General features: G+C 37.7%; 1 protein-coding gene across 6 annotated transcripts in view; it reads right to left on the bottom strand.

The window, feature by feature from the left end:
- The window catches only part of bicdl1 (BICD family like cargo adaptor 1), a 71,569-nt gene extending 45,131 nt beyond the window's left edge, over positions 1 to 26,438 (bottom strand). For all 6 annotated transcript variants that reach the window (XR_015496796.1, XR_015496799.1, XR_015496800.1 and 3 more), the window contains 2 exon segments: positions 25,749 to 26,438; positions 9,208 to 9,423 (listed from right to left, as the gene is read on the bottom strand). Coding sequence is in view for 1 of the 6 variants with exons in the window: in NM_001442753.1 (NP_001429682.1) it covers positions 9,208 to 9,423; positions 25,749 to 26,129 (597 nt within the window). In the remaining 5 variants the exon portion in view is untranslated.
- Between the last annotated feature and the right edge of the window lie 411 nt (positions 26,439 to 26,849).

Below are 26,849 nucleotides of genomic sequence, written 5' to 3' on the forward strand. Positions count from 1 at the left end.
AGGCCAGGAAGTTTTGCGAGTCTCTGGATGCCCGCAAATGAATGATAATCTCCCAACATATAATAACGTACCTTGTAGTTAAGCCTGGTTTATACTTCTGTGTCAAGTGACCGGCGCAACCCACGGCGCATGCAACGTGCGTAGCTGTGCATTTATACTTCTGCGCACTGTCTCTGTTGGTCTGCATTAACACTTCCAAAACGCTAGATGGCAGTGAGGTGTTAATGTTCCTCTGTGTCGAGTTTCTTGGCTGGTGTTTTGTTCTTTCTGAACGCTTCCGGGATGTACAAGTGGCTCAAACTCGCTCATTTTGAGGCAGAAACCGGCGGACTTTCCATTCGAAGCTCCTTCACGGGACTCCACACTTGTAAACAATCGCTCCATCGGGCTCACACGGCTCTCAGTCCAGCCCAGACTCGTCAGCGCTACCAAGTCGACCAATCACAGAGCTTACGTTATGGGTCGTTGCGACGTGTAGTTTAATTTTTTTAGAGGTGCACGTCAGCGACGCCGACGGCCATGCCGTAGAGCTATGCGTCGACGCGTAGGCTGCGCCGTAGCATACGTGTGCGTTTGAAGCAGAAGAATAAAACAGCCTTTAATCATTTCAAAAAGTGGCCGAAGGTAAATAATCTTGTGTCAAATAGAAAAGCAAGATTATTTTGCTCACCCCATTGCAGGCCTGGATTGGCTAATCGGGAGGACCGGGAGAATTCCCGGTTGGCCGGTCCGTTTTTTGGCCACGAGGGCCGTTGTCCCTAGCTGCTTGCACTCTCAGCAGTCACACTTTTTTCATTTATTTATTTATTTGACCATAGCCTCACTCTTTTTATTTGTTGTTTTGCCGCAGCTCCGCTCTTTTTATTTATTCTCTCGCAGCTTCGTGAGTTTAACGCAGCCTTCAGATAGGTGAGGTAACTATCATTCCACCCCAAACAGCAGCACCTTAGTGAATATAAGAATTCGAATATTTAATATTATTGAATATTACACCAGCTCAATGAAAATCAGATGATTCACTACATTAACAAATCTCACATAACTTGATCAGAAAAAAGGGTAGAAAAAGATTAAGCCATCATTAGAAAGTAATACTGTGGTTAAAAGTCTTGCAGATACCGGTGCAATACTTATTTTTTATTCCAGACTCTCTGGCATTACAGCGCCATTGTGGTCCAGTGGTCAGCACGTTGTTTTTTGTGTGACCATCGTTACAAAGAACTGCATATCTATAAAGAATTGAGCACATAACATATTTTCAGATGTTGCACTGAGTTGGGCTGGTCTAAGGCTTGAAACTCCAGGCCTGAAAAGAAGTCCCACTCCGGTTCTGCCCCATTGGCAGATTATTTTGCTTGTTTTAAGAAAAAACAGAATTAATTTTTGTCATATTATTTAATAAGATAACTTAAACCAAGACAATCTATTTTGCTCCTCTAAAAATGCTTCTTGATTTAAGAATTTTTAGATATTTGGTCTAGAAACAAGACAAAAAATCAAGCATTTTTCACCGTTTATTGTTAAATACTTGTGTCTAATATACTGTATTGTGCTACTTTGACATCTCTTCATTAACTGTACACTGTACAGACCATCTGGCATTGGACTTATATGTAGGATTTGTATTTGTCCTGTTGTCTTGGCATCTACATCAGCAATTCACCAAAACTACTATATTTCTGCAGTACATTCACACTCAAGATTTTTTTCAGTTCTTCTTTCACTGGAAGAGTCTCAGTTTAACCCCTTAGTGAACACCAGTACACCATCTTTAGGTGTTTTACATTTCTAAACATCCTTTGCATTTCCATCTGCAGCACAGAGAGTGAGAAGGCTCCATGTTCCAGTTTTGGAATGATATTTTATTTCATCTTATTTCATCTCATTTCTAAAGCAAAGATGCGGATGGCAACTTGTACCCTAAGCTGCCATTGTATATTACTGGTCTAGTAGGATAAAGAGGAGGAGAATGCTATGAGGTCTGCTCTGCTCTTTCTCGGCCTTATTATGGAGAATAAAGTCTATTTTCTGATATTCAAAACCTCCGGTCTGATCATTTCTAATTGATAAGAAGTCGAATTACGACAGTCTCAGGAGGATAAGACATAAGAATATTGTTTTTGTTGTAAAGCTTATTTAGTGTGTGTGTATAGAGTGTGTAAGTATATTGTGCGTATTGTATGTGTCCATCTGTGTGTGTATTAAACCTGATACTAGCTGTGTGTACCTAATAAAGCGGCCGGTTAGTGTAAATTTAGGGTCTTATTAATAACTCTCAATTCTGAAACAATCTTATGCAGGAGTTTTTTTTTTTTAATCTAAACTAGTCAATGATGAAACAGTTTCAGAGATCATTAGTGACTATCCAGCATTCGGGTTGCTCTTGTGTTTGTAAGAAATCAAAGAAATGTTTCTGTCCTCTGTTTCAGTAACGCTGCTGGTCAAGGAAAGAGGATCTGGATTAAAGCTTAATCCCACCTGAGTTCATCCGTGTGTGTGTGTGTGTGTGTGTGTGTCTGCCTTATGTCACTTCCTGTAGGAGGAAGGTCATCTGAGTCTGCAGCAGCACATCCATTAGTAGATTTCTCATCTCCTCTCCTATTCAGAGACTCGCTTGCTTAACAGAACAGCAGCATTAGCTAACATGCTGCAGATTATAATTATGTAAAAGGACTGTCGAAGAATTTCCGTGTATTAATCTCTTATTATTGTCAATGTGTGAACAGAAAACTAAACTAAAATGACAATTTCTGCCCTTTTGAATTATTAGCCCGCCCTGTATATTTTCCCCTAATTTCTGTTCAATAGAGAGATTTTTCAACACCTTTCTAAACATAATAGATTTAATAACTCATTTCTAGTAACTGATTTATTGTATCTTTGTCATGATGACAGTAAATAGTATTTGAGGTAATATTTAATTAGGCAAGTCGTATAACAGTAGACAATCAATATATATATATATATATATATATATATATATATATATATATATATATATATATATATATATATATATATATATATTGTTGAAACTAGAAGTTTACATACACTCTAAGAAAAGGAACATAACCTTATCCTTCCACAAGCTTCTCACAATAGTTTGAAGGAATTTTGGCCCATTCCCCCTGACAGAATTGTTGTAACCGAGTCAGATTTGTTGGCTGTCTTGCCCGCACAAGCTTTTTCAACTCTGCCCACAAATTTTCTATAGAATTGAGATCAGGGCTTTGTGATGGCCACTCAAAAACATTCACTTTGTTGTCCTTAAAGCACATTTTACCTAATGTGGCAGTATGCTTAGGGTCATGGTCTGTTTGGAAGACTCATTTGTGGCCAAGTTTTAATTTCCTGGCTGATGTCTTGAGATGTTGCGGCAGTATTTCTACATGATGTTCTTTCTTCATGATGCCATCTATGCTGTGAAGTGGACCAGTCCCTCCTGCAGCAAAACAGCCCCACAACATGATGCTGCCACCCCCATACTTCACAGTTGGGATGGTGTTCCCAGGCTTGTAAGCTTTCCCCTTTGTCCTCCAATTGTAACACTGGTCATTATTTATGGCCAAACAGTTCAATCTTAGTTCCATCAGACCACATGACATGTCTCCAAACATTACTCTTTTCCCCAGTGTAATTTAGCCAATTGTAATCTGCCTTGTTTTAAAATTCTGGCTTGTTGATTTTCCCATGTTGTCACACAAGGAAGCAGTGTGTTTGAGGTTTTTCGTAAATAATATCCTACAGTTGTGTCTCCAATTAACTCAAATGTTGTCAATTAGCCAATCAGAAATTTCCAAAACCTTGACACCATCATCTGAGCTTTTTCAGAGGCAGAATAACCTTATTGTATGTAAACTTGACTTTCAAAAAAAGTTATAACAATATCTCAAACAATATCTCTCTCATTATTCTGCTATTAAGTACAACAAAAACAAATTTGATAATCATAACTTACCTAAAAGAGAAGAGTTTAGTCACATTAACATTTGACTTTTTTAATGACTTCTGCTTTCAACTGTATATATATATATATATATATATATATATATATATATATATATATATATATATATATATATATATATATATATATATAGGGCTGTAACGATACACCAAACCCACGATTCGGTTCGTATCACGATTTTTGACCCACGATTCGGTTCGTATCACGATTTTTTTTTTTTTCGTGTGGGGTGGGAAAAAAAGATTTTTAAAACTATTTTTTATTAAATAACATTGGAAAAATCTTTATAAACTAAACATCAAAGAACAATTTTAACTATGCAAATTATTAACAATATAAATAGCCATATATAAAATAAATAAATAGCCAAAGCTATCACTTCTGTTTTCTTTGTAACAAAATACTGTTGAAAAACCAAACAGAACTAAACTCCATTGTGTAGATGGTTCAAGCATGTTGAAAATTATTTTTCAATCAAGTTCTCTTACATAGAAAAAGTAAATTAAATAGCTACTAGGGATGCTCATTTCGTTAATTTTGCTAACCGACAACCGCCGCTCATTAATCGGTTATTAACGGTGAACTGGTCAGATTACTATTAATTTTATATTAAACAAATTGACGTGTCTATTTTGTGTCTGACACATTAAATATTGCATTTTAAAATACTGATTTATTTTTATATATTAATAGCGGAACAGAACAACAGAGCATCTTCACGCACCTGCAGTGTTTAGCACAGAAGAGCAGAATAAACTAAATAAAATGAATAAAAAAAAATAGGACTGCCCTTAATTATTTTCACTTAAATAATTAATTTATATTACAAAACGAAAATACTGACTGATTCTTTTTAATAGCCGGCATGGGCTTTTTTTTCCAATCATATGTTTTTTCTTCCGTCAAATAAAAATCGCAGACTTCCTCAAATTGCCCGCTCCACGGAAAATATGCATTTATTTAATGCCCCGCTGTTATTATTATAATCACAAAACCTTTGACATTTTTAATAGAAATCATTATTTTAAAGAATATGTCCTGATATAGCCTATGCTTTCCTCTCTCTCCCTCGCGGTTCAAGTGCGCGCGCTGCGTGATGAAAAGACATCAACAATGCGCGCATATGTAGACTTTTTGTTTTGTTGTTTAAATATGATATTGCATTAATCTGCGTACATGCTTTAAGCTGTAAAATAAAAAGTAAAGCCTATTTGTTGCATTTATTACGCAGATCCAGGTCAACATAAGCGCTGGTTTAGCATCAACAGGTCTGTATCAAACAGCAATATTCTTCTTCCATTTTGCTTCTTTGGCAAATGTGTCTGTAGGCACAGGTTATATGTTATCGTCCCGCAAAATAAGTATGCCTTGCAGTTAAACAAGTGGCCGAAAACGAGGCGCACCTTACTGCCTTTGTTGACAAGGAAAAAAGAAGAGGCGCGGTCCTCTTATGAAACGACTGAATCAGCTGGGTATCGATTGTGCAAAAGTGTTGCTGTCTGTGTTGTTACAATTGTAATATTTAATACTATTGTGATATTCAAGATTTGTATATTCATACAGCTTTGGATAACTTAAAACAACGATTAGACCATCAGAGCGGTGTTAATGCGTCCTGAAGTAAAGCAAAACGGCTATAAACTCCAGCAAGATAGAGTGATTATATGCAGAGCCATATACCTTTATCTCTAAATAAAGTATAACTATAGAAACTGTGTTCATCTTAACTTAAAGCTTCGTCGTGTTTTCTGACCTCACGCACCTGTCAGTCAGCACTTTCAAAGGTTCAAACAGAAAGCGCACAGCACGGTTACAGAAAGGTTTGCGCTGTTACCTGACATCATCTGGTGAATGCCCATCCCTTTTGCGCAGCCACATTAACAGTGTGAGCAAATCATCGTATATGCGCTGAAAATCCGGCCGCTTTGACAGCATTGGCAATGTTTCTGTCGTTGTCGGTTGTCAAGCGGGGTTAAGTTGGTTTTGTTTTTGATATCCCTGACACATTCAGACGGTCCCTTACTAAGAGCTCCGTGCGAGCTCTCCCGGCTAAATATTGCGAGGGCTTAAACGGAGCAGTGCTTGTAATGTCGAACGAAAAAAAGTGTTGATTAGCTCAACTTTTGCAGGCACGCGTGACGTTATTGGAAAGGTAGTCACGTGGTGTGTCGCGATTCTCCCTTATCACACCGCGACACAGGATCGTAGATCTGAGTGTCGCGATTTCGATTTTATATCGTGTATCGTTACAGCCCTAATATATATATATATATATATATATATATATATATTAAGGGGTCTAATAATATTGACCTTAAAATGGTTTTAAAATATAAAAAATGCTTTTATTCTAGCCAAAATAAAACAAATGTGTGTGTATGTAAGGTGTGTTTGTTTGTTTGTACATCTGTGTGTGCGCATGTGACATACTGGGCCCTATCATACACCTGGCACAATAAGGTGCACAACGTGTTTGCTGCGATTTGTTGCTATTTTTAGACCAGCGCAACTGTAATTTTTACGTTTTGCACTAAGTTGTTAAAATAGCATATCCAATTGTGCCTCTTTGTAGACTCATGGGTGTGCTAGTCTAAAAATAGAGGTGTGTTCAGGCCCATTGTTGGCACGATGATTTTTTTAAAGAAATGAAATAGACTGTTCAGTAGACCAGCTGAAACCTGCTCTAAAGTCCAGCGCAGAGATATGTATATTAGTTCTGCGCCTATGTGGGTTCAAACATTTACAAATTGCTTAATACACGCAGGATGTACAGCAACACACAAATATCTTCACAAATGAAAACAAATAAATAAGTAAAATGTTACAAAAATGATTATTTTCTACATAAATATAAAAACCATGCCTTCTTCACCTCAGGAAGCTTTTTTCAGTTTATCATAATTTACATTTGTATAATGTTATCATTATTAGCAGTATTATTTATTATATGCATATTTATATTGGTTTTATTAAAAACAAGTTTAGATTTGTCCACCTGTTGGTTTTTGGAGATGTCTGCATCACTAAATGGGGCATAAGAACAGGACGTGTGTTTAGTATAACTCAGTTTTTTGACCACACTTCATTAAACAAAATTAAATATGTAGGCTAATGAATGTCTTCAGTGGAGTACGTACAACACAGTTTCCTTACTCCATGAAAGTAAAGGAGTTAAGTAAAGAGGAAGTAAAGAGACCGAATGGAGGAGGCTCGTTCTTTATCCTTGCGCTGCAGATGCTCTGTTTAACTGTTTTCTCACTAGTGAAGCGCTCAGTTTTTCCTCTTACAAAGTCTGCCATGTAAATAGCAAATGTGCCACAGCACGACTCAACTGACTCTTAAATGGAATGGGAGATGAGACTCTGATTGGTTTGTTCTTAAAACACACCCAGAAGTTATTAAGCGTATTTTTACGTCCTTAAGCAAAAGTGGATTCGGATACGCCCTTAATGCTTTGGTGCCATGTGCTTTAGACTTTGCACCTAGATCCTTAAATTAGAGCTTCTTTTGTGTGTGTGTGTGTGTGTGTGTGTGTGTGTGTGTGTGTGTGTGTGTGTGTGTGTGTGTGTGTGTGTGTGTGTGCGCGTTTGTGTGTGTGTACATGCATGTTCACGTGTGTGTGTGTGTGTGTGTGTGTGTGTGTGTGTGTGTGTGTGTGTGTGTGTGCGCGTTTGTGTGTGTGTACATGCATGTTCACGTGTGTGTGTGTGTGTGTGTTGTATATTGTATGTGGTATGTATATGTATATGTGTGTGTATGCGTGTGTGCATGTGACTGACTGAATAAACCTGATGTAGACAGACAGTAGTAAAGCACTATGTGTGTGTGTTCTAATTAGCTGCAGTAAATGTAAACAGATGAAGATGAAGAAAGATCTGCGTTCAGTCAGTGTGATGAAGCTCAGACTCAGGAACAGACTGTTGTTTGACCTCCAGCTCTTTTTCTGCCACAACACCACAAAATCAATCTGACTCAATTACAATTCAGATGGTCCTGTGAACAAGAGGCCACACTTGACACAAACGCCATTTAACCTGCAAATCTCTGCCCCGACAAATCAATAAGCCCCTTTCCTGTGTTTATGATCGTTCTTCCTAAATCAGCAGGCAGCATTCGAGATTTCATGTTTAGAAGTGATGATGGAGCAAAAATGGAGCAGAAATATGTAGTACACTGTAAAAAATGCTGGGTTCCAAATAAATCCCTCATGTTGTCCCAACACAAATCAATTAAATTAACTTAATTGTTTTTACAAATTGAAATGGACTTAATATAAAATAATTCAATTGTTCCCCAGGAAAACTCAAGAACTGTGTTGATTCAGTTCATTTTTAAATAAACAGTTTGAACAAGCAGCATTTTGTTGTTGTTGTTGTTGTGTAAATCCTACTTACTGACATCAAATGGTATATGTATATATATACACAACGTTGAAGTCAGAATTATTAGCCCATCCTTTGATTTTTTTTTTTCATTTTTAAATATTTCCCAAATGATGTTTAAACGAGCAAAGAAATTTTCACAGTATGTCTGATAATATTTTTTCTTCTGGAGAAAGTCTTTATTTGTTTTATTTCGGCTAGAAGAAAATAAGTTTTAAATTTTTTAAACACCATTTTAAGGTCAAAATTATTAGTTGAAGTCAGAATTATTAGCCTCTCTGAATTATTAGCACCCCTGTTTATTTTTTCCCCAATTTCTGTTTAACAGAGGGAAGATTGTTTCAGCACATTTCTAAGCATAATAGTTTTAATAACTCATTTCTAATAACTGATTTATTTTCTCTTTGTCATGATGACAGTAAATAATATTTTACTTGATATTTTTCAAGACACTTCTACACAGCTTAAAGTGACATTTAAAGGCTTAACTAGGTTAATTAGGTTAACTAGGCAGGTTAGTGTAATTAGGGAAGTTATTGTATAACGATGGTTTGTTCTGAAGATTATCGAAAAAAAAATTAGCTTAAAGGGGCTAATAATTTTGTCCCAAAAATGGGTTTTAAAAATTTAATAACTGCTTTTATTCTAGCAGAAATAAAAACAAATAAGACTTTCTCCAGAAGAAAAAATATTATCAGACATACTGTGAAAATGTCCTTGCTTTGTTAAAAATCATTTGGGAAATATTTAAAAGAGAAAAAAAAATCGTGACGTATATCCTGATATGAGATTTTTTTTTGTCATATATCTCCCAGCTGTAGTCAAAGGTAAGCAGTGGATCATAAACCTGTGACTTACCCTGCTGAGCTGCTCCAGCAGGCGGTGGTTCTGTTCTGAAAGTTCACTGATGGCTCGGCTCTTTTCCCGGTCGGCGTCCCGCAGCTGCAGCTGATGTCTCTCCAGCTCCCCCTGCAGGTGCTGCACATCCGTCTCCAGTTCAGCCACGCGGCCCTCCCACTCGCCCTCACGGCTCTCCAGACGCCGCCGCAGCTCGTGCTTCTCCTGCTCCAGCAGCTGCTCCACACACAAAACACAGGTACTCATGCTTAAAAATGCTTTACTATTTTATTATACATTTACATTTCATAGTATACATTTTGTATTATATTATATTATTTTATTAATAGTTCTGAAACTTGTGGGAGTGGGCGAAGTTAAAGATCTCTCTTTATGCAATGAAACTCTCTGATTGGTGGATTGTTTTATATACGGCATCATGGGAAATGTAGTTTTTCTGTGCAAAGTTTACTATCAAACATGCTTGTTTGCAAAATATGTTGAATTAATGCAAACAGATGGCTTCAACAGCAACATGTACAGCTTTATAGTTCACAAAACGTTTCTAAAATGTAATGTGTGTATTTATATAGCGCATTTATCGCTTCACAATCATGAGTTGGGTCTCTCCACCAGTGTGCAGCATCCGCTTGGATGATGTGACGGCAGCCACAGGACAACGGCGCCAGTGCTTCACCACACACCAGCTATTGGAGGAGTGAAGAGACAGTGATAGAACCAATTCGGTGGATGGAGATGATTGGGAGGCCATGATCGGTAAGGGCCGATGGAGGGATTTAGCTAGGACATCAGGGTTATATCCCTACTGATGCTCTATTTTTAATGACCACAGAGAGTCAGGACCTCGGTTACATCTCATCCGAAAGACGGCACTCACTGACAGTGTAGTGTCCCCTTTACTTTAATGGGGCATTAGGACTCACACAGACCACAGGTTGAGCGCCCCCTGCTGGCCTCACTAACACCACTTCCAACAGCAACCTAGTTTTCTCTTGTGGTCTCCCATCCAGGTACTGACCAGGCTCAGCCCTGCTTAACTTCAGTGAGTAACCGGTCTTGCAGGATAATATAGCTGTGGAAAAAGGTTCCAAGGTTTAAACCTATAAAGGTTTATTAGTCACCTTTAAAAACTTCCCCAAAGGAAAAAAATAATGATTAGCTCCAGATATTTTAAACGATTTGTTTAAGGCAGGGGTCTCAAACTCGCGGCCCGCGGGCCATTTGCGGCCCTCAGTGCAATATTTTGTGGCCCGCACCGACCACTGTACACTGACAGAATCAGCGGAGCGGGGAGAAAGAGCGCTCCCCGCTCCGCTGATTCAATCCGTACACAGCGCGCTTGTCATTCCATGCGCGTTGTCGCGCGCGTTTTGATCAGCTGTGTTGTTACGCGCGTACTCAAGAGCAGTGTTATCGCGCGCCTACTGAAGGGCGGGACCGAGGGTGTGTCGCGTCGCGGGGGGCACTTTTGATCATTTTGGAAGGGCACTTTCTATGCAAGACTAAAAAGGGCATGTGCTCTGCACAGGTTGAGCCCTATGTGTGCACGTGCCTGCCCTGCATCTTATATATATTATAGGTAGATACAGACTGGTACAGACTGATGTGACTGGAGTGGGGTGGGGGTGTTTTATTTATACATATATACGCCTTTTTTTAGGTGAGGGAATGGAAGTTTTGAGTGAGTTCCCCCACTTTTTTCCCTAGGACTTCAATAAGTCAAAGTACAGGTCTAGACTTAATGATGATCATCTTCAAGCCATACTGAGGGTCTCAACTGCTTCCGCTCTAAAGCCAAATGTGGTTCAGATTTGTGAGAAGAAGCGCTGTCAAGTCTCTGGCAGCAAGAAGTAGGCAAAAGATGCCATGTTCAGAAGAACTGTTCATAATCTTCACTCAATGTTCTATTAATGTTCAGGACACTTCATGTTCAGAAGAAATAATTAAAACTGTTAATAATGACATTTGAGGACTTTTTTTTTGTAAAATCCCTTATGCGGCCCAGCCTCACCCAGACTTTGCCTCCTGCGGCCCCCAGGTAAATTGAGTTTGAGACCCCTGGTTTAAGGGGTCTCCAGGATGTATGTGAAGATTCAGCTCAAAATATATCACGGCCATTTATTACACCATGCTGTTAATGGCTCTGTTTTTGTGTGTGTCTCTTTAAATGTAAATTAGCTGCTGCTCTCCACCCCTTTACAGAGGGGGGCGTAGCCTTTACGGTAGGGCTGGGCGATTTTTCAGATTTTTTCAATTAATTCAAATTTACGTTTTCAGACGATTTAATTTTGAATCAAATCGAGAAATCGCGATTTTAAAAAAATATATATTTAATACATTATAATGGCACCAATGCGCTTTGGTTCACTCTGTATGAAGCAGGAAGCACACCAGAAGCGCCGCAGGTCGACGCGCAGCGCAGCACCACGATTCAGGACGCAGGTCATATTTCAGCTGCGCCACAGAGCGCCATCTGATTAGTTTCATGTTAAATATAATGTGAATGTGCGCGTCTGGTGTGTGATAGTTAACTGTCATGTGTGCGCCTGTTAAAGCGTGAAGTCATGTAGGATTTTACTTGTTGCCTTAGTCTGAGTCACGTCTGTGTGGATTGTCAAGACATATTCCCTCATCAAGTCGATAAACTCGATCTCAACATGTTTGAAGGACGTAAAATCCTGCCATGTGAAAAACCGCGCCCATCTTTTGGTTTGAACACGAGCAGAGGTGAGGGACTGTAGCAGTTTTTTTTTTTTATTTATTTATTTATTTTTTTTATTAATGACAGGGTAACAATAACATCATAGAAATGCAAGAGTGTACATGAGTTTTACAGAGGAGCAAATAAACAAGTAAGCACATAAAAGAGAAAAGATAACAAGAATAAAAAGAAAAACAAATAATATTACCTTATGTGTTAAGAAAATTAAAAAAGGAAAAAAAGTTAACCGTTCTAATGGCTTTAAGATTTTTAGAGGAAGCAATAGTTCTAATGTACTGTTGAATTTCCTTTTCAAAAACAATAAAACAAGGTATACGCTGAGAGAATTTACAGCGGTGTATATGGAATTTAGCAAGGATTAAAAGGAGATTAATAATGAAATATTCCTTACTTTTATCATCAGGAGCATTAAAAAAACCCAGCAGGATATCCTTAAAAGATAACAAGAATCCTGGTAATATTTTACGATGAATATCTAAAGAAAGTTCAATCCAAAAGCATTGTGTATGAGGGCAACTCCAAAAAATATGGTCAGCAGTTTCATTGGGTATATTACAGAACGAGCAGCATGTATCTATATCTGTTTAAATCTTTTCAAAAATGTCTTGGCTGGGTAAAATCTGTGTAACAGTTTAAATGAAATTTCTCTAATTTTGTTAGCTATTATATATTTTACAGATAATGACCAAACTTTTTTCCAATGAATTTGGTCATATATTTCCATCCAGAAAAACTTCACATATGGAGTTGTTACAATTTCCTTTTGAAAGAGAGACCTGATTTTATAATTACGTGAGGAACGTTGTGATAAAAAACATATTTTTCCCTCTGAAGTTTCCAAGGGGTGCAATAGCACAGACGAAACACTGGATACTCCACCATAGCCTTTAAAAAGCATTATAACACCTTTAGGTATTGCATCCATTACAATGGAGAATTCTTTTGGAGTCACCGGGAAACCAAACTTGCATAAAAACTCTTTATAATTTAAAAGAAAACCTTCTGAATTAAATAACTGAGATACAGTCAAAATATATTTTTCAAACCAACCATTTAAAAATAAAGTTTTGTTTTTATACAGAATGTCCTGATTGTTCCAGATAAAATACTGATGAGGAGAAAAGTTGTGTTTGTAAATCAGTGACCATGCAAGTAAAGCTTGCTTATGAAAATTTGATATTTTAAAAGGGATTCTATCAATGAGGGACTGTAGCAGTGAAAATGAAAGTACCCGCCCCCATGACGTCATTTAGCGGACCTAGTTGAAAAGCAGACAGATTAGGTTACAGTCCATGATCAGGCAGCATAATACAGAGAGTGCTGCAAAGCCCATCAAATGATCGGTATTTAAAAGGGGGAAAAAAGAAAAATAGATTAGCTATATTACTTTATATTAGACACACATCTGGTACTTGTTTTTGCTCCTGCTATACGTCCACAACTTCACACATTAGGTTAAATTAGGCTTTACAGTTTCCATGTTCAGTCCTTTTCTTCCATTCTTTTTAAGAAAAAGGCATCAGCATTACAACCTGTCATTCAATCAGAAGAAGACAAAGTCAAAGCCGAGCTGACAGCCAATCTTTCCTAGGCAAAACTTGCAAAAAATACATCTGTATTCCTGCAACTGCAATATTTACACAAATATTTCGGTAACACTTTAGAATAATTATCCGTTATAACTAGTTAATAGACCATTAATAAACTGTTAGTTAACAAGTTATAAATGACTTGTTAAACAAAAGTTAATAGTTAGTTAATTATTTATAACTGTGCCTTATAGATGGCTATTAGATAACTTACAAGCTGTTAGTTAACAAGTTGTAAATGACTTCTTAACTGTATTTTAATGATTTATAACTATACCTAATAAATTAGTAATAGATCATGAACAAGCTGTTAGTAAATTACTTAATAAAGGCTTGTTAAGTATCAGTAAATAGTGTATATATGTTATTGGGACGTTATTCTAAAGTTGCAGCTATTCTTCATTTATTAACTTTTAGTAAATGAGGAATAGTTGCAACTTTAGAATAACGTCCCAATAACATGCTTAAGCTAATAACTAACACTTAACTATTATATTTACTCACACTTTACAGATCAGTTGTTCACCATCTAATAACACCAGTGAAACATTTTTATTAGACCACTGGTGTAATTTTTATTTTTTATTTTTTTTGTTTTCATGTTTAGCACTTCATGGGTTTGTATTCTTGCATACTGCTGTATTGCCATGTGATGGTTCAGTTTGTGTGTTTCTATACACTAAACACAACGTTTAACATTTCATCTGTGGAGTTTCTTTGGTAAAACACAGCACACAGAAAAGCCTATAAGTGGAACAAGGTTTAGAAACAAACATTTTATATTTTAAATATTACATCAAATTTCTGTAGCTTGAACTTGTTCCATCCATTTGCTGTTCTAAAAAGATTCACCGGTATTAGTAAAGTTGCAACTATTCCTCATTTACTAACAGTTAATAAATGAAAAATAGCTGCAACTTTAGAATAACGTCCCAATAACATAAACACACCATAACTGATACTTAAAAAGTCTTTATTAAGTAATTTACTAACAGCTTGTTCATGATCTCTTAATAATGTATTAGGTAAAGTTATAAATCATTAAAATACAGTTAAGAAGTCATTTACAACTTGTTAACTTACAGCTTGTAAGTTATCCATTGCCCATTTATAAGGCGCAGTTGTAAATAATTAACAAACTATTAAATTTTATTTAACAAGTCATTTATAACTTGTTAACTAACAGTTTATTAATGGTCTATTAACTAGTTATAACGGATAGTTATTCTAAAGTGTTACCAATATTTCTTATTCAAATCTTCAGCAAGGCTATTTAACTCGTGAATTTGTTTTACATTTATTTACACCTTGACTGATTTTTGTATGACATGGCCATTAAAAATACAATGTTCCTTAACCAGATGGTTTAAGTTACTTTTAAAGAGAGTGTTACTTCAGTCATGTTGTTGTAATGTTTTGAGAAGACTAGTAACACAATAAATTTTTTTTTTTAAAAATCGAAATCGAAATCGTGAATCGGTCAAACTTTATAAAAAACCTAGATTTTTTTTTTTTTTTGCCAAATCGCCCAGCCCTACTTTACAGCTTTCGCCTCAGTTACTCTGAAAACATCAACACGTGGTCAGTTTAAACTACTGATCTACAGCTTTCTGTTTGACAGACATGAAGTCGCTCAGAAAGATGACCCTTCATGTGAGTGTTCAATGATTAAATGAGAAATATTAAGTTCTCTTTCACGTTAGCTGTCAAATACACACAAGGTTTTATCTAAAGTGCACAAAAACACAAATTTACATAAGACTGCAGTGTGATTTTGCAAATTTACAAAAGCAAGCAATCATAAGTGATCCTCTCAAGATCAGTTTATAAATAAACTTCACGTTTACGTGAAGAGTTAGACTTTTCAACGACATGTAGTTTGTCATAATAAAATTAGTATTTAATTGCAATATAATGAAGTAAGCTCACTATTAACACAACTCTGTCCCGAACACGATTTTTTTCTAAAAGAGTGACAACATGTTTGATCCCAGAGAAAAACCCAGACTACAATCAAGGCATTTGAGTTCATTTAGAAAAGGTGCTTGCTTACTGAATAAAATAATTACTCCAGCTTGAGTGGCTTTGTGCTTAACCAGCAACATTAAAAGCATAAAAGGAGGCCTTTAATTCAGAGCTCATGCTAATCTTGTATCGGCCACAGACGCATACTCAATTGATACAAATTTGCACTTCAAAGATGTTCAAACCTGAGGTGAATTTTGCGAGAGCTTGCATTTCTTGTCTCCTGCATTCTCCTGCATATGCAGGATGTCAAGTGGGGTGTGAATGTCCCTTTAGGCTGTAATCTGGTCCATTGATAGCACATTAAAAGTTAAAGCCCATTCACAACAAGCGCGGTGACGATAAATTAGTGGTGGGCAAAACGAGGCTTCGTGAAACACTGAAACAGTCGAAGCAAATGTGTCGAAGCTACGAAACGTTTCGAAACTCCACTCTACAGTGACATCTAGTGGTCATTTTTTATGTATTGCACTAAAACAGCTTCAGCAAGGAACAGTTGAACAAATTGAGGCATTAAGCCCAACTTTGTATAATGAATCCTCTAAGTAACATAGTATAGTGGTTAAGGTGTCAGACTTCCATGCGGGGTTGATAGGTTTCGAAGCCAGACTATGACAGTTGTTTTTAAAACCAATTGGTAATGCTTTGCTCTTGTATCGTTTTGTTTCAACATTGGTCTGATATCCGAATGAACAATTTGTGAATAAATACGTCTTGTTTTTGTCTTAAAACAGGGTTGTTGCTAGATCAAAAACGGTGGCCTGAAGTTATCAAGAATTATTTATATTATTCATTAAATTTCCCATTTATTGTATTTTATTAATGTCTACCCAAACCCTAAACCCAACCATACTGTAAACATATTTATTATTGTTTTACAGTGTTACAAAAATGATGCTAAATTGATGGCGTAACTGCAGCTGTATCCTATTTAGGCTACACAAAACAGAAACATGATTAAATTCATAAAACCATGATTTCAGAGTATTTGTACAAGTCGGGATTCGAACCCAAAACATCATGCAAAGCATAGGATCAAGGACCAAACACACAGCCCTCTAAGTCATATGACACAGACATTGACTGATGAACTTGGCAGTCAAATGAGGATTCGCCAGGTCTCGAAACGTTTCTAAGCTGATGGATGCTTTGAATCACTTTAGTCACGTGACTAGGTGTTTCGAAACACTTTAGTCACGTGACTTGGGTGCTTCGGATCATGCTTCGGTGCAGTGTTTCGAAACACTTGCGCTTCGGGATCTCGACACTGTGTCGAAACATCAGTTTCACGTCAGTTATCCCTACGATAAATATATTTGTATCCACACAGAGAAACGAAACTGAGCTGTTGTAATGTATTGTGTGTATTTATATAGCGCATTTATTGTGTATGGCCAAAGCGCTTCACAATCATGGGGGGGTCTCTCCAAACTTCCACCAGTGTGCAGCATCCACTTGGATGATGCAATGGCAGCCACCAGTGCGCTCACCACACACCAGCTATTGGGGGAGTGGAGAGACAGTGATAGAGCCAATTCAGTGGATAGGGATGATTGGGAGGCCATGATCATAAGGGCCGATTGAGGGACTTTGGCCAGGACACAGGGGTTACACCCCTGCTCTTTCACGAGAAGTGCCATGGGATTTTTAATGACCACAGAGAGTCAGGACCTCGGTTTAATGTCTCATCCGAAAGACGGCGCCCACTGACAGTGTTGTGTCCCCTTCACTTTTACTAGGACTCACGCAGACCACAGGTTGAGCGCCCCCTGCTGGCCTCAATAACACCACTTCCAACAGCAACCTAGTTTTCCCAAGTGGTCTCCCATCCAGGTACTGACCAGGCTCAGCCCTGCTTAGCTTCAGTGAGTGACCGTTCTTGGGCAGCAGGGTGATAAGACTTAGATAAGACTTTTAATTGGGCATTATCTCTTGTGACCAATCTTGTGTAATCAATCTAATCAAACAGTCAATTTAGCAATCGTAGTCAGTCTTCCAGCATTTTTAAAGTAGAAAAACAAACACGCTGAAACCAGCACTGGACTCCAGCTAGGGCTGCACAATATATAATTTCAACATCGATTTCGCATTGTGAACATTGTCGTGCAGTGATTACATGAATGAGTCTGGATTATAGTTAACAAGACACTGAATTCGGGGCGGCACGGTGGCTCAGTGGTCGCCTCACAGCAAGAAGGTCGCTTGTTTGAGTCCCGGCTGGGCCAGTTGGTATTTCTGTGTGGAGTTAGCATGTTCTCCCCATGTTGGTGTGGGTTTCCTCCGGGTGCCCCCCCCCCCCAGTCCAAACACATGCGCTATAGGAGAATTGGGTAAAATAAAATTGACTAAAGTGTATGAGTGCGTGTGTGAATGAGTGTGGATGGGTGTTTTCCAGTACTAGGTTGTGGCTAGAAGGGCATCTGCTGCGTAAAACTTTTGCAGGCTTAGTTCACGGTTCATTACGCTGTGGTGACCCCTGATAAATAAGCGACAAAAGGAAAATGAATGATGGAGACACTGAATTCTGAACACTTGAGGTTTTTGCACTGCAGAGTTTAACTATAATAGAGTAAAAGTTTATTATCTGCAGTTTTTATGTGTAAATGTTTAAATGATCAAGGCATTTTGACAAAAAAAATTGTACCGTTTGTAACTTTAAAAACAAATTCTATATTAAAATGTATATTTCAAAGAAAATTTATTTATTTATTTATTTTGTGATTATTTATTTTGTATTTATGGTTGTAACTGATTATATTTTCTGCATATGTAACGCATAAAAAAACATTTTAATCAATCTAAATTAACAAATTATTTCCAAATAAAGCTATTCAAGTCTTCTGGGGAAATTGTCAGATTTTTCCAATATCATGCAGCCCTAATTCCTGCACTACTCATATTTTATATGACTTTCCAATTTTTCAATTGTTTCTATGATATCATCAATGAGCATCTCCATTGTGTCGTCTGTTTCTTTAAACCGTACTAGCCCTTTAATTTTCACTGGATTCTGACTGGCAGTCAGTGTTTTATTATTTATCTGTTGGGAGAAATCCTGATCCCAATTATATTTTCTATATCTTTATTGTTGTATTTGTGGTGTGAACTACAGCGGGGACAATAAGTATTGAATATGTCACTATTTTTCCTCAGAAAACATATTTCTAAAGGTGCTGTTGAATTTTCACAGAAGGTTGATAACAACTAAAGCAATTCATATATGCAAGGAAAACAAATCTAATTAGTTTAAAAATGAAGTTATGTGTAATAAAGTGTAATGACGCAGGAAAAAAGTATTAAACACATAAAGAAATTGAGGTGTAGAAAAGCAGTGAAAGCCCAGAAAGCAGCTGAAATCTCTCAGTAGTTCTTCAGCAACCCGTCCACTGTGTAAATTGGCATCAGCTGCTTCAGTTCAACATCTGCATTAGCAGGAGGAGGAAGATGAAACCAGGGTGGACATTTCAGCAAGACAATGATCCAAAACAGCCAAGGAAACTCTCAATGCTTTCAGAGACAGAAAATCAAGCTGGAGAATGGCCCAGCCAATCACCTGACCTGAATCCAATAGAGAATACGAAAAAAAGCTCAGTTTTGATAGACGAGAACCACAGAACCATCCTGATTTGGACACTCTGTTGAAGTCTGTGAGAAACTCACACCTGAGCAATGCATGTGACTTCATTCTCCACATGAGAGGCGTCTTTAAGCTGCATCATTAAAAAAGCCTTTTATATAAAGTTTTAAATAGGTTTCAGTAGTTCAACACTTTCTCCTTTTGTCATTTCATTGTTAAACACAGAACTCGTTCATCAGATTTGATTGTTTTGTATTATTTTTATGTTTGTATTGTTTGTTTGTTTTTCCAAAATCTGGTTCAATTCTATGTCAGCAGCTCCTTTAGAGATATTATTCCCAGAAAACAACATGACGTGTTCAATACTTATTTCCCTCACTGTAAGCTATTCTTTAACACTGTGAATGATTTTTAGAACTATATCATTATTGTTATCTTTATAGTTATCGAGCTTGGTGTAAACAGGCCTTTAGATGTGCAGATTTCATGGTCTAAGGCTTGAAGTTCTCATGTGGTTGAGGGTCAGACAGGTCGAATCCTGACCACCTCTAAGAGAGCCGGCTATAAATGTAGAAAATTAAATCTGGCACTGAGTAAGGCCTGTGAAATCCACTGTGAAGGCTATCAAAGCAATTATACATTGCAAGTCATTTCCATGCTGATCATTTGCTTTTTGCAGGAGGGTGTGAATATGAACAAAGAACTCCTACAAGTAGAATTAATCAAATGAGATTTAAAGGGACAGTTCACCCAAATATATGAATCATTTACTCATCGTCCACTTGATCGAAGTTTCTTTTTTCTGCTGAACACAAAGGATGATATACTAAAGAATGGTCAACACAGGCTCATTGTGGATATGTACCCCTGTCTACATTTATGAAGAGCGTGAATTATGTAGCCAGAGGTACATCTTGCTGCATTTTGTCCTTGAAACGAATGCCACGGAGGTAGCCTTATTTATCATCTGTTAAAACTAAATGACATGACTTTTATGATGCATTTCCATCATAGTTTATGCACATTTTTATTGATTAATAGTTTTCAATAACTACTAGTTTTCCCTAGTTGTGCATAGGGGATGACAACCGGATCACAACCCACAGTTTGAAACACAAGTGACCTGCAGATTAATACATTTTTCTCCTTGTACATTAATCTTATATTTGTAAAGATCACAGAGAGATCGCCTCTTGCGTCATTCAAATCCTAAGTATTAAAGCATTTAGGCTTTCCTGTAAAATTTAACGATGACAGAAGAAGTTGTGGTGGGTTATTCGGGATGTGGTGAATTTCATAGGTTATTAAAGGTGTTTTCTGTCACTACTTGTTTAGCCTGCATTAATGCATTCAGTGTAAGCTGCACAATTAATCATTAAAAGATCAGGATCTCAACACCCACGCAACAAATTATAAATGATGGTGATTTGCATATGTTTATTAATCCTCGCTGCATTCAAATCTGAAAACGCAAAAATCAAGAAAGAGATTCTGTCTTTAGTGTTTTGAGTTAGTTAGGAAGTTACAAACATTTAACACAGAAGTACTGGGAGAACAGTTTATAGATTAGCTTAAACCATGGATGTTTATGGTAAAGAGATTAAAATCACCGTCATTTGTGTTTAACTTGACACTCAAAAATGAAAGTTGTAGGCAGAACTTACATTCTTTAACCAATAGGTGGCGACAATCAGTCATCAAAAATATGCCCCTGAATAATTCTCCAAAAATGATCATCTAGCAATGAAACATGAAGTTTTATGAGTGAAAAACTGAATCATTTATTGAAAATAAGACTAAAATAAATATGGGTTGTACAAATTATAATGTTAGATTTCTACATTTAGCGCAATCAGCAACAGTCGTAGTAACACACTACAGAAGATTTTACATTTTATTTTTATTCAGCTTATTATTTCTTCATTCTATTTTTAATTAAAGCTGCTTCTAAGTTATGTTTGTTAAAACCAAAAGTGTCTTGCAGTGCTGTTTTTGTATAAATAGAAAGCAAATGACATTTCGACACCTTAGAATTATAAGGTTCAACTTCTATCTGACATTTTTGTCAAAATTGAGTTTTTGAAATATTCTTATTAAATGACATCTTATTAACATTATGTGATGTTTTTTATACGTTGTTTACATTTTAGGACTTTTTATTTAAAAAACAAAACGGTTTATCTACAAAGTTGAACTCTAGCTTGACTCTATAAGGTTATTTCTGTGAGTCAATCAGCATTTTTAATGCACATACGATGACCAATCAGGATCAGCTTTCTTTGTCAGTTCGCCGGACTGCTCCATTGACAGCGAGAAAGATCAAAAAGACAAAATCACACAAAATCAGAGTCGGCTAAATAATGCCACATCACACAAATTGAGACGTGTGTAAATGTGATGATTTGGAAGCATTTCTTGACACTGAGATTAAATGTGAAATTTTACACTGTTGAAAAAGAAACTTCATATTAAAAAACGTATATATTGAATGTGAAATATTTTTATTTGTGTACATATAGTCAGTGAAACACTTTTCATTGTTAATTAACTCATTTGCTCATGTCTGTTTTCTTTTAAAGTTTTAAATGTAATACTAAGCCTTGAAGGGCAAATACTTAATTTAATTAATGGGGCATAAAATTCAATAAATATAATTCAACAATTCATATAAAGCATACAGTTTAGCTATTAGGACCATATTAATAAAATAAAATTAACATCTGCACTGGATAAAATATTCAGCACAGCCTTGTATGTTAAATTTTAACAAGTAAAAATACTTATCCTAAAACATTAAATAAATGTTATAGAAAGCAAAATTTTTACTTTCTCAAGCATCAGCATATTGTTACACCACCAAATTATATATTTTTGATTGTGTTTCTTGAAAAGTAATGCTTCAATATAATCTGGGATAAGAATATCCCAGGAAAGAATAATCTGCCAGATAGAACCTTATAATTCCAAGCGGAAAATGACTTTTCAAAATTAGAAGGTTCTATCTGCATTTACCGTGGTTTTGTTACTCCAATTTGCAAATGTAAGAAAGTTTTGATAATTTACATTTAGAGTAATTTTTGGGTCTCTATCATGTTAATGTATGAAAAAGAACTGTTACAAACATTATTAGTTATGTGGAATGCAAAAACTTTGCAGCTCAACATCTCAAAATCATTCAGAACGCATGTGATGATTTGTCTCCTCTTTTTGGCTGATCCGAAAAATGGTCTGATCCGTGACTAAAAACTAATGTGATCCGAACCATGAAATTTGTGATCCGTTACAGCACTAGTTGTGCACATGTTTTTTATGCACATTTTTAACATTTCTGCGCATCTTGGCATTTCCTTTAAGCATTCTTCTGTGCGATATTCCAACAGGCACATAAAAACAAGTGGATGGAAAAATGTTTTCAAACATTCTTCAGAATATCTTGTTTTACGTTCAACAGATGAAAGAAATTCCTAAAAGTTTAGAACCACTTGAGTGTGAGTAAACAATAATGGGGAAATTTTCGGTATTGGTAGAACTGTCACTTTAAGACAAAGTCTCATCGTGCTCCTAATGTTATGATGACACATACTGATTGATCATTAAAAAAGAAAATTGCTGCATAACCATGTAAACAACACATGTCTGTGAAATCAAACACAGCAGGTTTTAAAACGCAGTATTCAATCTTTAAAAAAAACTAATTTACTTGTTCATTTTGCTGTGGTTTATTCCTCTATTTTCGGCAACAAAAGTAAAGCATCTTATTTTGCTGTTTTATTAATGTATGCAAATTAAAGCATAGCAGGTGAGTTTGATTATTGTGATTAGTTGACTAAAAAGTGAGTAAACCTGTTGCCTTAAAAATACACCGGCTACTTTATTAGGTACACCTTACTATTTCTGGGTTGCGTCCTCTTTTGCCTTCAGAACTGCCTTAATCCTTTGTGGCAGAGATTCTACAAGGTACTGGAAATATTCCTCAGAGATTTTGCTCCATATTGACATGATAGCATCACACAGTTGCTGCAGATTTGTCGGCTGCACATCCATGATGCGAATCTACTGTTCCACCACATCCCAAAGATGCTCTATTGGATTGAGGTCTGGTGACTGTGGAGGCCATTTCAGTACAATGAACTTATTGTCATGTTCAAGAAACCAGTCTAAGATGAATTACACTTTGACATGGCCTGTGCCAATTGTACCCACAGTGTTCTGTTCTTAGCTGACAGGAGTGGCGCCCGGTGCAGTCTTCTGCTGCTGTAGCCCATCCGCCTCAAGTTTGGACGTGTTGAGAGATGCTCTTCTGTTGTAACGAGTGGTAATTTGAGTTACTGTTGCCTTTCTATCAGCTGGAACCCGTCTGGCCATTCTTCTCTGACCTCTGGCATCAACAAGGCATTTGCGCGCACAGAACTGCCGCTCACTGGATATTTTCTCTTTTTCTGACCATTCTCTGTAAACCCTAGAGATGGTTGTGCATGAAAATCCCAGTAGATCAGCAGTTTCTGAAATACTCAGACCAGCTTATCTGGCACTAACAACTATGCCATGTTCAAAGTCACTTAAATCCCCTTTCTTCCCCATTCTGATGCTCGGTTTGAACTGCAGCAGATCGTCTTGACCATGTCTACATGCCTAAATGCATTGAGTTGCTGTCATTCGATTGGCTGATTAGAAATATGCGTTAATGACAGATGTACCTAATTAAGTGGCCGGTGATGTTAAAAAAATTATAAGTACTTAAATGGTGCATAACTCACTTTTTTAATTAAACAGTTTACTCACTTTTTTAAGTAAAGTCAACTTGTCGCTTTTAGGGCAATGGGTTTACTCACTTTAATAAAGCTTCAATAGGAATACAATGAAAAACATTCATTCATTTTCTTGTCGGCTTAGTCCCTTTAGTAATCCGGGGTCGCCACAGCGGAATGAACCGCCAACTTATCCAGCGGATGCCCTTCCAGCCGCAACCCATCTCTGGGAAACATCCACACACACATTCACACACACACTCATACACTACGGACAATTTAGCCTACCCAATTTACCTGTACCGCATGTCTTTGGACAGTCGGGGAAACCGGAGCACCCAGAGGAAACCCACACGAAGGCAGGGAGAACATGCAAACTCCACAGGTTCAAACCAGCGACCTTCTTGCTGTGAGGCGACAGCACTACCTACTGCGGCACTGCCTCGCCACAATGAAAAACAGTCATGCTCTTAATGTTACAACATACACTAATAATAATTGTAATAATAATAGTAATGTAAAAACTCAACATCATATTCCTGTGAAATTTTTCTCAGCACTCGAGTCAGACAGAGCATGGAAATACACTCAACTTCTTGATTTGCACAATCGTTTGGGAATGTTCATAACTAATGAGCCTAATTTTTCTCATTTTTCAGCATCTTGATATTCTGGATTTTTGTTATACTCTAATTTGAAAATTTTTCCCAGCATGCATTTATTTTTTTCCCCTCAGATTTCCCAGCATGCACTTGGGGACAAAGAATTACTATAGTTGCAATGGCAGTTGTATTAAAATTTGCAGTCACGTTTACAGCATTGTATATGTAACCCCACCGGTCCTACCGTCACCCAACCCGCTCTGAGCTGGTATCGAACCGGCAACCTTCTGCTGGGTGTCGGATGCTCTAACAAGGAGGCTAAAGACCATGGCCCCTAGCATTTGTCGCCAGAGCACCTTTAGAGGTCAGAGGAGTGAGGTTTACCTGCACAGCACTTACTAGCTGGTTACATATATAAATTGAAGACAGGTGTTTTGTTGTTGCTCTTCTTCTTTTTCTACTTATCAAAAATAATACATTAAAACATATATTTCTTTGTGTTGGCACTGTGGCTAAGTGGTTAGCACTGTTGCCTCACAGCAAGAAGATTGCTAGTTTGAGCCTCGGCTGGGCTAGCTGGCATTTCTGTGTGGAGTTTGCATGCTCTACCGGTGTTGGCGTCCGTGCTTCGGTTTCCCCCACATTCCAAACACATGCGATATGGGTGCATTGGAATAACTATATTGGCCATAACATATGTGAATGCAACAGTGTATGGGTGTTTCCTACTACTGGGTTGCAGCAGAAAGGGCATCCGCTGTGCAAAACATATGCTGGAATAGTTGGCGGTTCATTCCCTGATAAATTAGGAATTAAGCCGAAGGAAAATGAATGAATGTTTCTTGCACTTTGTGTACCAAATACACACACACACACACACACACACACAAAAACCTCAGGGTTGTCGTCAACCCAATGGCTGGGTCAAATATGGACAACCCCAAACGTCGGGTTAAAAGGTGTAATTTTAATCAATTTAATAAAAAAAAAAACTATTAAATAATTATTAGAGTAACAGGTAATGTTCAACTTCATGCACTAATAAAACAAAAATTCTGAACTGTCCAAACATGGACAAACATGGACAACTGTGTTAACGACAACAACCCAGCATTTCTAGAGTGCAGGAAGTTGAACTCAACGTGCTCCCACACAAGTTAATCTCGTTATACTATACTGAGCCTGTCGAAATAACAAGTTGTTTACACAACCCCTGCTTAAAGCATGTCAACTTCTTTAGTTTGATACCAGTATATAGTATATAGAGCTCCTTCTCACCTCCAGTCTGTCGTTTAAATCCTTGGTCATTTTGTCATATTGCTTAGTGAGGTCTTGGTTTCTTTCAAGTAGAGCTTTGCCCAGTTTAGCAGCGAGCACCAAGTCCTTCTCTTTCTGCCGGAAGAGCGACAGTAGGTCAGAGTCCTGCCCGCTCACAGGTGTCTCCGGGGCGGATTCCTGCAGCTCGTCCTCTCGGTCCCCGGTCAGCATGGCCAACTCCTCCTCCAGAGCCATGCCGAGCCCCCCGGGCGCGGTGTGTAGCAGCGTGAGTTCCCCGGCGGTGTCTGGCGAGTTCTGGCGGCCGGGATTTAGCGCTCGGTCCATGCGGTCGCTGTCCGGCTGCGGTGGTGCTGAAATCAGATCCAGGCAGGACGCGGACATCGCCGGAAAACACGACAGATGGATGGAGCGCTTTAGACCCGGTGCAGTCCCGGGTCCAGCTGACCAGTTGGGCTCGGGGTCGATCGTAACGCCATGGAAATCGATTAACCGTACGACTGCGCGTGCTTGATCTGCCGTCAATCAATCGATCATTTATCCTGAATGCGAATGTATTTGAAACACCGCGCGTTAACCTCCTTGGTGGTCGCCGTCTAGTCGCTGTGTCCGCTCCAGAGCATCGGGGTCCCGGTTATCCCCCATTATTGTCGCTCCTGGCTCACATCCCTGGCCTGTATGACACACAAATACACAGATTTCTCTCGTGCGCGAGCTTCCTCCCAGCCCCGCGCGCGCGCGCGCTCTCTCTCTCTGCGTCCGTGACGTCAGCTAATCAGCGCTCCTCGTAGGCGCTCATTGGTTGATTCTGATAGCGCCATATGCTATATTGAAGAACTGGGTGAAAGACGTGTGAATTTCGGGGAATGTCTACACTACAGTGTCTTCTGGAAGGTTAATGACCTCTAGTGGAATAGGTCAAGACTGATGTGGGCTTTTAATAATACCTGTTGGCTCAGTGTTGATTTACAGAATGATTCCTTTCTTTTTGTGTGTGTGTGTGTGTTTATTGCAAATTAGACTATGTTTGTATCATGGTTGAGAGATGCAGTCACACAATAATTTAACATTATGTTTTGTCTAATTGCCTTCTTGGAGTGAGTA

Source organism: Danio rerio, chromosome 8 (genome assembly GCF_052040795.2).
Source record: "Danio rerio strain M-AB ecotype USA chromosome 8, GRCz13ab, whole genome shotgun sequence".
NCBI classification, from domain to species: Eukaryota; Metazoa; Chordata; class Actinopteri; order Cypriniformes; family Danionidae; genus Danio; species Danio rerio.